Below are 11,855 nucleotides of genomic sequence, written 5' to 3'. Positions count from 1 at the left end.
CTACACATCGCTTGGCATCACTGACAGCGCATCACATCGTTGCTACGTCACAATTGACCTGTCTATCCATTCCCATGCTGATAAGAATTCAAAAGCGACAAACAGGTCGCCCCAACATATGCTGGGCTATCTATACGCGTCTGAGACGACTTTTGCGGCAGGCTGCCGAATCGAGTATGCTCGCGGCCGAGCGGGAGGCACGCCATCTCTCCAAGGCTACGTGCATGTGCATTCACTGGTCGACGATTGATCGAGTCCTTGAACATGATGCACGCCTAGGCGAGTCCGGGATATCTCCCATAGGCCATGGGCAAAGGAGCAATCGCGATAGGTATGCTATGCGGGGGATGCGGAGATCGGAATGCAGCCCACATCAGCATGGCGTGGCATGGCATGGCGCAGGTACACAACGGGAAAGACCCCACGCGACCAATCACACTCGGAACATTAAGGAATACCATTACTACGGCTAGTTCTGGACACACTCACCGGGGTGTCATCGGGGTGAGTTGCCTTCAAAGAAAAACGACGTCCGCAATGGGCTATACTGCAAAGGCTTGAGCGACCACATCCGAAGTGTCCCATCAGGATTCCTGTCCTGCCTACCCATCGCCTCATGCACAATTGCTTCTGCGCACACCATGCTTTCTTCGTCATCGGACCTGACACTGTATATACCAGACCCCCATTGCATGAAATCGTCTATGCGCATGTGCCGGCTAGGAGCTCGTCCGATCGTTGGTACCATGTCTCTTGCCGATGACTTCTTGGTCAGGGCTGGTCGCTCGATGATAGGCGTGCTCGGTGTTTTTGGCATTGAAGGGCCGTTAGGAGAGAAGGGCTCCGTAGCCGACTTTGGCGTAGACATGATTATCGGCATTTGGCTGAAGAAGCGTCGAATCATTGGCCTTAGCGTAGGGACTGTAGCTCCCATTAGATGGACACCAGGCTCGATTATTGACCAGTTGGTTGTGACTACGGAGTGGTAGGTGATGTCTTGGAATAGATCGGTGCGAAGGAAGATCACAAAGCGTAGCACAGCGGTGACGATGCCCCTGCGTATATGTTAACGTCACCCTCAAACCCGGCAATAGCCTTACAAGGTGCTAACAACGAACGTCAGACCGACGCCGAATCTTGCCCATATCCCACCGTTAAGCTTGAGAAGTGCCGGCAGAGGTATCAAAAGCAGAGCTGCATCCGTGACAATATTGGGAATGCTGAAAAAACGCATAGCAGTTGTGGGATCCATAGCACATTGAGCCGGATGCGTGAGATCCCATGAGGAAGCGAAAGGCCGGCAATTGGTGAAAGCTGTCACGACCCCAAAGACTGACGTCCCTACGATAGCTGCAGCGGTCGCATACAAAACGTATCTGGCAATCTTCTCGTCGAAAAGTCGAAAGTATAAGCAGAGAATTGCGAGCTTCGGAAATGGAACCGATAGCACGTAGACAAACTCGTGAGCTTTGATGAGCTTGAACATCCTTTCGACTGTTTGAGGCCGCAACGTATGAACATGTCTTCCAGCTCCGCCCATGGTGAGCTTGACTGCACAATCTTAGAAGTGGGCTGCTCTATGTAGATATACTTACATATACCCATGACCACTCCACCAAAACAGAACGCATAACCGAGGAGGATCAGAATATACACCCCCTTGGTGTTATTCTTGTTGTTGCATTTGTTGTAGTGCCATGAAAAGACGAAGGCGATAACGAAGAGCGTTTCCAGAATGGCGAAGGCAATGCAGACATTCAATAGAGGCTGACTAGCCTGTCCCGCGGTCATATCGATTCCCCACGTAGATGTGGTGCTCATAATGACGCTGCGGATGATGTCCTCCCCTTGACAAGACAAACTTAGGATGCTTGGGAAGACATCCCAGTGCAGGAGTGAAGAAATAATTCGCTCAGAAATAGACTCTAGACGGAGAGGAGTTTGCAAGTCACACAGGGCGCCCTCTGATTGCGTGTTTTCCGAATCCTTCGCTCGTATCAAGTTGATCAGCAAGCTCGCGGCGTAAGATGATGTGCGCTCCCAGTGGCACTGAGGTCTAGGGCGGGGCGTATATTCACAGTCGTTGAGGCGGTCCTTGATAAGCGCCTATTGTTACCCAACACCTTCAATCAGTCTGCATAGGTATGTGATCGAGGATTGAATGAAATAACCAGTAGCCCAGCTATTGAGTCCTTGGTGCGAGTGGTGATATCGTGGGGCTAATCGAATCGGGAGATGATCATTAGACAATGGCCACATTTGCGTACGGCGTACACATACTGAGACAAGGTCCGTAGCATCGGATGGGAGGCGTCATTGGGGCTTGCTTGTGAGGCACCGCGCAGGCGCCGCGCAAGGCGTGTCCCGAAGTGGCAAGGTTCGGTGCCCGAGACCTGCACGATATGTTCTAGAATGGACAGTATGTTCTGCTCCAACTCTGGTAGGTCAGCAACGAAGGCCGGAAGCAAGTGTTTGGGCCCGAAAAAGGCGACTGAAACGCTCATTTAAAGACACTGAGGACTCCACATGAACGGCAGATGCACGTGTGACCATCGTGGTGTAGTTGCAGCCTTGGTTACACCAAATCACCTATTCGCTGGCCAGATTGAACGGGTGGCCAAGTCGCAGGGCTGATTCGACGTCAGTGACGGATGCGCTCGGTGCGGACCGCAACCCGCCTTACTATCATACTCCTTGTCCGGCGCGTCTTCGAGGCGAGCCGCTTGACTGACCGGATGAGGAGACATGGTCGTAAGGTACGCTACTATTCGTGTCATGTGCAATATTGTTGTCTGTTTATGTTTGAGGTGATGCGCATACAATACTGAGCTACATAGGGTACATTCGTCGAAGGTAGTGCCGACTCTTCTCGGATGAACAGAGACATCGGAGCCTTCCATCAGAACTATGTCTTAGCCGAACGGTGTCCAGAGAGGCTCGATCCAAGCACTGACGATACAATCATCTGGCGGACAATCTGGACATTCAAGGGTTCGGGTGGACGATGATCATCTTGCGAGGATGGTGGTGGCGGAACTTTGCCCTGGGGCTGCCGTAGCTGCATGCAGGCGCAGCGGGTAAGCGCCGGACATACAGAGGGACCGTCAATCGCAGGGCTGTCACATCGAAATAGCACACCACGCAGGCTCTGATAGATTGGAAGACGAAATCTGCGTGAAGTGGTTATGCGGGACGCAGCGTGTACTCGCGGCTCGATGTGGTGGGTAGGGATACGGCCGTTGAGGCTGATTGCATTCGTAGTAGGATTATGTACCAAGAACCTTGGTCATCTGACCGCGCGTCGGACTTACTGAATTTGTCATGCACGGTTGCAACTCTCGCAAACAACCCCAGCTACCGAGAAAGGCAGTGAGACAGCGAGACACACAGAACGCAGTCAGAGCCACATTTGTGGCGTCTAGTGAGATGTTCACCTCGGTGTCTCTGGGCACGTATCATTTTGATGATCCCTTTCAATCCTCCTAACGCAATGCACACAGCGCCATTGTCCTACCTTCCAGCGACAACGTTCAGAACACCTCCATCGACGGCAATAATCTCCCCGTTCACGTAAGCGTTCTTCGTCAGGAACAATACCGCCTGTGCCATCTCCTCATCCGCTCCGGCTCTTCCCATTGGCACATGGCCCTTCTCCTGGATCTTCTCATCAGGCATATGGCTCTTCTGATGCTCGTCGCTCTCTTTCACCGTCATCTCGCTTGGGAAGTAGCCCGGTGCGATGCTGTTGACTCTGATCCTCGCCTTTTGAAATTCTGCTGACATCAACTTGGTCAAATGTACGGTGGCGCCCTTCGCAGCGTTATAGCTAAAGTGACCCTGCGCGTGCCTCATGATGCCCGACATTGACGAGATGACTATGACGGAAGCGGCGAGGTGGCCATGCGTCTCTGTGCCGGCTTGTAACAGCGGAAGCAAAGCAACGACGGAGAAATATACGGAGGTCACGTCGGTGTTGTAGGTCTGGTTCCAGCCTTCGAACGTCTCATTGTTCCAAAGCTTGGCCTTGAGATCGGTGGCTTTTTCGGCGTCGGGCTCTGCCTTCTCGCCGGAAATGCCCGCAGCAGCGACCAACAAGTTGATGTACTTTTCACGTTTTGACAACTCCTGGTAGAGATTCTCAAGGTCGTCTTTTTTGGTAACGTCGCAGGGGCCAAGACTGCTTGACTATCAGACGCTGTGATTTGGTGCGGGCTGGGATGGTACATACGGGATAATTTGGCCTCCTCCATTCGGGTCATGCGACTTCGCTGCAGCCTCGAGAGCTTCCTTGCCTGTTCGGGTGTCAGTCTACGCGAAGCTGCGATATCCTTTTGACTCACGTCGACCGGTGATGTAGACCTTAGCGCCTAACGTCATTCGTCAGCCTAAGGCACCATTCCAGGATCATGTTCTAGGCAGATTTACCGTTGGCTGCTAACGCTTGAGCAGACATCAAGCCGATGCCAGATCTGAATGGGTCAGTCAGTTGCACGCCACGGTGAATGATTGCTGCTCACCCTCCTCCTGTGATGACGCAAACATAGTCTTTCACCGAGAAAAGCTTCTCAGCTCTCATGTCGTGAGTTCCGGCCATGGCGAGGTATGTGATGGTGCGAAATCCCACGAAGCTGTTTCGTGTATTGCCAATGGACCTGGTGAGTTCCGGTGAGATTGCAGATGGGAAAGTGGAATTTTCGATTACATAGTGATGGCGATTTGTAGTATGACGTACTGTTAGCGACAGCAGAGCTAGACCATCCCAAAAGTAGCTGGCACGGCGCTAGCCACAGCAGCGAGTGCGAACGCTTGTGAAGGTTGCACGACCCGGATGAAAGTGCACTTGTTGAATGCATCCGCTCCAGAAGAGCCCTCTTGGGCCAGACTGCGCTGTTACACCGCCGATGCCGGCCACGTGCGCGAGGCAGACATGCGCAGAAATGGCAGGTACGCCACATCTGGTCTTTCCCCTCGGCCTCTTCACGCGGTGAAGGCAGCCGCCCACGTGAGGCGAACATGCAATAAAACACCACGCCTGCTGCGACAGCCGCCCGACTCGCAACCGCGCGCGGCGCGTCTCAACCGACAGGTACTTTGGCTTCTGTGTCACGCCCGAATAGCCAATACAAAGCCCCAAATCCCGGCTCCCGTCGCACTCGAGGCTGCCATGGCTTCCATATCACCCACGCCAGCCAAAGACGTTGCCATGGCTCCAGCGCATGGGAAACAGCGCCGGGTCGAGCTGTACAGGGGAGCCTGTCACCACTCCGGGCCTTGTCCCAAGTCACCTCAAACGAGCAACCGCGGATGCAAATCCTCTCATCGAAGTTATACAACGGTTTCTGGCTCATGTCCAACCTGGCAGCGGGGCCAATATCGAGAGGATTGTCGCTCTGGTTGCGCTTTACAAGGTGGTCTCGCCCGTGTGGCGCTACGCGAAGGACCTCTTTCTTCGCTCTCTCACGAGCCGCATCTCAATCCCGGAATACGACCCGGTTGCTCAGGACATCATCCAATGGGTTTCCGCAGAGGTCATCAACAAGAACCCTCTGAGTACCAGCGCGACAGTCATGACCGGAGACATGGGACGATTTGGGGCAGACATGTACGGAGGCTATTTTCCGGGTGGTAGGTTACGTACGTCGTTGATGCCGGAGATTCCTAGCCGCTAATTGGTCCTTAGAGATACGAGGCCAGCCAAAGCGGCAATCCGATGAAGTGAACTGCCTACCGCCAGTGGGGAAGAAGTTCTTCTGGTGAGTAGACGACACAATTCATACGCTACTAGCAGCAGGAATGCGTTTCAGCCAAAAAGCGATCAGTACCTCACCGGGGTTCTGGGCGCTGTGAATGGCAATCAGTGCTAATTAATTCTAGGGTCGGCTTTCGCCCGTTCCTATTCGCTCGTACTGGCGCCGCCATCAGTTCAAAACACCGTATGTTCCTCCTCCCCCAAGTGCAACCTCACAACTAATGTTGCATCAGACGGCGGACGCGCGCTGATCGATTACCAAGGAACACAGCAAAACTCGGTCGTTCTCTTCACTCCTGGGTGGAGTCTACACCCATTGATGGAATTCGTCAAGCACTGTCATGATTACAAGCTCGTTAACAGGGCTGGTACAACGAACATCTACTTTTCTAGCGGAAAGATGGATGCTTACAGCGGCCACCTTTGGTCTACCGTCGTCAAAGCGAGGCGTAAGCTCGATACCATTGATATGGATGACGCATCGAAGGCCGAGCTGGTATCTGATGCCGAGTACTACTACAGCGAGGAATCAAAGAAGTTCTTCGCAGATTGCGGTATACCTTATCGTCGTGGTTACCTCTTCTATGGCCCACCGGGTACGGGAAAGACGAGCTTCAGCGCCGCCCTTGCCGGTCACCTTAGCTGCGATCTTTATCTCATCAATCTCGCGACGGGCGATGTTAGCGACGGATACCTCCACCGCCTCTTTCTAGCATTGCCTCGCAAGTGCATAGTCGTTATCGAAGACATTGATAGCTGCGGCATCGGTCGCGAGCAAGGTCCCGCGTCGAGCGAGCCGAAGCACCTACGCAAGTCGTCAGCTCCAGGAGCACCCTCAACCGTGTCTAATGGTTTGGTGTTCTCTGGTCAGACTCCCGTGCCGCAAAAGCGGAACATGGTGACTTTGTCCGGCCTCCTCAACGCCATCGACGGGAACGCCTCAGCCGAAGGGCGACTGCTGATCATGACCTCGAACAACCCGGATATTCTAGACGAAGCCCTTACACGTCCTGGTCGTATTGATATGAAAGTTTGTTTTGGGAAGATGATGGCCAAAGCCCTTCGGGACATCTTCAAGCGCCTAATCGGTCGCGCCGCGATTGCGAGCAAGAAGTATACGGAATACCAGATCGAAGAGTACGCGTCAGAATTCAGCGCGAAAGTCCCTCCGGATACCTTCACGCCAGCACAAGTTCAAAACTTTCTTCAGAACTGTCGAGGCGACCCCATCAAAGCGATGCAAGGAGTCGACGCATGGGTCAAGAAGACCCGTAATCAGGCACCGGAGGAGGCCATGAAGGACAGTGCGTCGCTCAATCCGCCGCCTGCGGTGGCCGAGGTGAGTCCGCAGCATACCGTGCTGCCGGCCGCGTTCGAATCCCTTGTCACTAGCCTCCACGCCAGTTGACTGATGAATGGAAGTCCCTCCAGGAAGATTTGAGAGATACATGGATCACAGAGGAGGAGGAGGAGGAGTACCTTTGTTAGCGCGACAAAGCCTGCTTGACCTACGACTATGAGCCATGCGGTACCCGTCCTTAAAATTTCGGGCTTTATGGGATACTCGGCGGTGATGATAACTTGGCAGTTGTACACAAAGATACTGATGCAGTGTGCAGGAAGTGGATAGATAGGTTCATGTCGAATATAAGATTCTGTTGATCCGTAAACGTTGTCACCAGACAGGGATCACCCCTAGTTTGCAATGTATCCTGCTCTAATCGTCTCGTGCAATAATTACTACCTACGAAGGAGCGAGTACGCTTCTATTGTTGCCTCACTTAATCACGCCCTCCTCTTCCTTGGTCCCTGCATTCGTGGAATTGCCGAACCGTCTACTTTCTTGTGAGTTCGACCGTTAAATGCTTATGTTATGTGGGATATCACAATGGACGAACATGGAGATATAACGATGCCAATGCAGATGGGACATGAATGGTCTATTTGATCCAAATATATACAGAAAACAACAACAGAACGAATGAAAGAGATAACTCCTCCAATGCAGTGCGAGAACAGTACTGTGGGCGGTAACTGTAATACAGAACAGCGCAATTCGATGCAGGCTCCTAGCCTCCCTGTCCTGTAACGAGGCTAGGAGGGTTGGTGCGAGAACAGTCCAGTGAAGGGGCAGTGTAATACAGAACAGCGCGTCGATCGTAAGTTCCTAGCCTACCTGTTCTGTGACGAGGCTAGGTCTACTGAAGCTAGCATGCTCTAAGCGGTGCTAGCCTACTGATGCTGGTTCTTCTGCTGCTTCTGAGCCTGGCCCTGGCCTTGCTGCTGCTGACCCTGAGCCTGCTGACCCTGCTGGTTACCACCTTGCTGACCTTGGACGTTGGAAGGCTTGCCAGACTGCTTAGCAGCACGAGAAGGCGCAGCAACCGACGAGGAAGCAGCGCCAGAGACAGTGGTCAACGTAGTGCCAGCAGCGCTAGACACAATAGTCACAGCAGCATCCGAAGCGGCATCAGAGCCAGTAGCAGAGGCAAGGTCGGAGGAAATAGCACCAGAGGGAGGAGCACCAGAAGGCATGGTTCCGTTGCCAGTTCCGTTACCGGGCGCGCCACTTCCACCTGCGAACGAGCTGTCACCGTTGGCAACACCACCGTCCTCGTAGTAAGTAGCAGCAACAGCGTAGTACTCGTCGTCGGAGTGATCAGCGCTAGCATTAATACCAATCTGGATCCAAGCAAGCAGACCATCCGCCGCGCTGTCGCCGAGGTAGACAAATTCCGGGAAGGGATCGTATGTAGCGTCCGCCTGGACGATGCTCCACATGTCCTCGTCGTTGGTGGTACGTTCGACAGTGTTGGTGTTGTACGGCTCGAAGGTCTCGACATCGGTGATGAGGTCTTCAGGGTAGAAGAGCTGGCCGATGTGGGTGACGGCGCCGCCCTCGGTGGTGCCGTTCTCGCGAACGGTCACATTGGACTTGGTGAGCAAGTGGGTGTGGGTAGCGCGGCCTTCGTAGTGGCCGGGAAAGATGGTTTCGAAGGCTACAACACCATCTTCGTCCGTTGCTTGGATGCCGCGGAGGAAAGTACTGTCGAGGCCTCCTTGGCCGGACTCGACGCCGGAGTAGACACCAGTGGAGTTGCAGTTCCAGACGTCGACGTAAAGCCCGCTGACGGGCTCGCAGGTGTTGATGTCGATGTATTGGACGTCGAGGTAAAGATCAACACCAGCTTGGTCCTCCTTGACATCCGAGCGGACGAGCTCGCCGAGGACGTAATAAGGTCCGGCGGTGTTTTCGGGAGCAAGGATGCACGAAGTGTTGGCGGAGAAAATGGTGGCGGGGTCGGTGTTGAGGGAGTAGTCGAGCTCTCCAGTCATGTTATGGTTCACAGTCTCGAAGCTTTGGAGGTCCGAGAGATCACGACGCAGCTTCTTGGAGTCTTGATGAAGAGTCAATTTTCGGCCCCAGCAACGGTTTTGGGGTCTTTAAACTTACTGACAGAGATGCCGCGCTTCTCACGAAGGCTGTCGAGAGCGTTGGCACGACGCTGGACGGACCTGGCCATCAAGTCACGGTGCTTGAGAGAGTTCTCGCACGCTCCCAAGGAGCGCTTGGCGGCAGCAGCACGCAACTGACGAGCGTCAATCTGGCGCTTGATGTGAACATGATCATGCTTCTCGCCGGGGTGGGCAGCGGCAAGGCTGAGAAGAGAGGCGGCAGCCAGCGCACTGCTAACGGTGGAAGCGAAGTTCACCATTGTGGAAGCGAATGAAGATATGCAAGACGAAGCGTCGAAAGCGAATGGCAAATGCAAAGGCGATGAAGAAGCGAATGGAACGATGTGTTGATCGTGATGATATTATCGAGTGAATGTCGAGACGGTCTTATTATAGCCAAATGCAGCCCTCCACCACCCGCCTCTGTGCTCAGATCTGTATTGCAGACTCGTCATCTCGAATGACGCGGCAGTTGCCCCTCTGTCGATGGGTGTTGGACGAACTCGGGTGTGCGGCCGTGACTCGTGGCGTAGGAAAGCCACTGCCGCGGTGGAGAATCGACCGAGCTCATCCACAGCGGAGCATCGTTTCAACGGCTGTCCTATGACAGGAGATAGAAATGGTACGCGTCATTGCAATTTTGCACGTCGAGAGGCGTGTTCTACGAGGCTGTCGAAACAACGGACGAGGCCAGTGCTCGGACCGAGACGCGTTGGCGTTAAGTTTAGCTCTGGAGCTATGCCACTTTTGCCGTCTTTCTGGGGCCGTTGACAACAAAGCAGATGTGATTGGCACGTTGGAATCTCCTTCACTTCTTGGCGCTTGAAAGTCGTCGCAAGCTTTCACCAAGCTCATGCTGCACGCTGGTGCCAAGGTGTTCGTGAGCCTCGCCACCGGCGGATTGATGCTAAAAGAGGAGTAATCATCCGCATTCGAGAGCGCGTCATTGGCTGAGCGCAACATCGACGCATGCTCGTTCAGACAATTGCAACTTTGGGGGCACCTTCAGTCGCCGACTGCAAGCGCTGCAGTCTTTCTGGCGTCATCTCGTAGACATCGGGCAGACCTGTCGCAGCCCAAGACTCGCCATTCATGACCTTGACAAGTCCTGGGGCGGCAGTAAAAATCCGTGCCATGCCACTTCTCCTGTTAGCTACCCATCCGTTACACGAAAGGGATACTTACTGTCCATGATGACCAGCACAGATCCACTGCCCTGGCTTTCCAGGCAACTCACCCACGAACGGCACTCCGTCTGCGCTCAAACCGATAATGCCACTCCAGCTATAATCGAAGCCTTCACCAGGCCCGAGTTCTGCTTCCTTCCAGCCCTCCAAGTTACTCTCGACGAACTCGCGCACACATTCGGTGACAGTGTCCACCCTTGCGAGACCATCATCGATGCAGTGCTCTGGATGCTGCTCCACCCATTTATCGACTTGTTTCTGTCCTGGATTCGATCCACCAACCATCACGACGCCGTCGGCGGTACATCGAGGATTGATGCTGAAGAGGCCGCCATCTGGAAGCAGAACACCGTAAGAGTTCTGGAGAGCCTTGGAGCCACTCAAAGCTCGAGGCGGCACGACTTTGTTGCACATGTGCGGTTTTGGCGTGATGACACCTTTCAGTGAGCGCTCCAGAGCTGCGCTGTAGGCATTGGTCGCGTACACCACGGTATCGCACGCGATATCTCCTCGCTCTGTATTGACGACCCATTTTCGCCTTCCTAGTGAGTCCTCTGCAACATTCTTTGCTAACGTGTATGTCTGGAGATGTATGCCGTTCTTAAGATTCTCCCGCATAATGTGTGCGGTAAGTTTCCACGGCTGCAGCGTCGAGGCATGCCAAGCATAGCAAGCCTTTGCCTTTTTGATTCGGGATATCCTCACGGCTTCTGCTGGGTCATGTGTCACCTTAATGTGTTCGACCCTGCCCCCTAGGTCCCTATACCTCTCGAAGCATTCTTTCGCGACTTTGGCGACATCGTCATCCAGTGGGACATCGTAGGTATCACCTACCCAAAGATCACAATCGACATGATTCTCCTTGACGTATGCAACCAGAGCCCTCCACGTCGCAGCCTCATTGTTCATAATCTTGATAGCTTGCTTTTGCCCATACGCTTTCTCGAATTTTGCGAAATGCCGCCACTGGTCTGGTTTGCAGTGACCTGCATTTCTTCCTGTCGCACCAGAGCAGAATTCTCGAGCTTCTAGTACAAGGACAGATTTCTCCGGCCAAGTTTCCAGGTGATGCTTTGCGATAAGCGTACCCGAGATTCCAGAACCGATGATGACGGTATCCGTTTCCTTGGGTAGTTGCTTGGTAGTACGATGATCAAGCAATGGGTCTGATCGAACTTGCTGGAGCCAGTACGAAAGCGATTGTCCACTTTGCTTTGGGAATCCGGTCCTGCCAGGCGATAAGGGCGTTGGTGCGTGTTCATCTACGTTAAGCACGGCTGGGTTATCTGGCAAAGTAACTTCGGCTGCGCTACCGGTTCTCGGGCTTGAAGATGCACTTTCCTTCATGACGCTGATTAAATGGGATGTGAAATTGAGAAAAATCGCTTCGACGTCGCGAACATTGAAGGTGGACGAGGTTGCTAGGCAGCTGCGACGAGAAACGGATTGCGCGATCGGGTATA

At 53.6% G+C, this 11,855-nt stretch overlaps 4 protein-coding genes across 4 annotated transcripts; 1 reads left to right on the top strand and 3 right to left on the bottom strand.

Moving 5' to 3' along the window:
- Positions 1–3,510: 3,510 nt before the first annotated feature.
- N0V89_002375 (uncharacterized protein) lies at positions 3,511–4,594 on the bottom strand (the record flags this gene model as incomplete). Its single annotated transcript, XM_056211185.1, has 5 exons — positions 3,511–4,177; positions 4,229–4,292; positions 4,341–4,367; positions 4,426–4,469; positions 4,518–4,594. 5 exons carry the CDS (start codon positions 4,592–4,594, stop codon positions 3,511–3,513), a joined length of 879 nt encoding a protein of 292 aa, XP_056074658.1.
- A 343-nt stretch (positions 4,595–4,937) lies between these two features.
- N0V89_002374 (uncharacterized protein) lies at positions 4,938–7,157 on the top strand (the record flags this gene model as incomplete). The annotated part of the gene is made up of 5 exons (XM_056211184.1): positions 4,938–4,944; positions 5,248–5,634; positions 5,681–5,753; positions 5,875–5,933; positions 5,983–7,157. 5 exons carry the CDS (start codon positions 4,938–4,940, stop codon positions 7,155–7,157), a joined length of 1,701 nt encoding a protein of 566 aa, XP_056074657.1.
- An 824-nt stretch (positions 7,158–7,981) lies between these two features.
- N0V89_002373 (uncharacterized protein) lies at positions 7,982–9,465 on the bottom strand (the record flags this gene model as incomplete). Its single annotated transcript, XM_056211183.1, has 2 exons — positions 7,982–9,147; positions 9,204–9,465. 2 exons carry the CDS (start codon positions 9,463–9,465, stop codon positions 7,982–7,984), a joined length of 1,428 nt encoding a protein of 475 aa, XP_056074656.1.
- A 717-nt stretch (positions 9,466–10,182) lies between these two features.
- N0V89_002372 (uncharacterized protein) lies at positions 10,183–11,739 on the bottom strand (the record flags this gene model as incomplete). Its single annotated transcript, XM_056211182.1, has 2 exons — positions 10,183–10,345; positions 10,391–11,739. 2 exons carry the CDS (start codon positions 11,737–11,739, stop codon positions 10,183–10,185), a joined length of 1,512 nt encoding a protein of 503 aa, XP_056074655.1.
- Positions 11,740–11,855: the final 116 nt, after the last annotated feature.

The sequence above is a fragment of the Didymosphaeria variabile genome (assembly GCF_027946475.1).
Source record: "Didymosphaeria variabile strain IMI 356815 chromosome Unknown scaffold_2, whole genome shotgun sequence".
In the NCBI taxonomy this organism is placed as follows: domain Eukaryota; kingdom Fungi; phylum Ascomycota; class Dothideomycetes; order Pleosporales; family Didymosphaeriaceae; genus Didymosphaeria; species Didymosphaeria variabile.
This window is presented reverse-complemented; position numbering and strand designations above follow the sequence as displayed.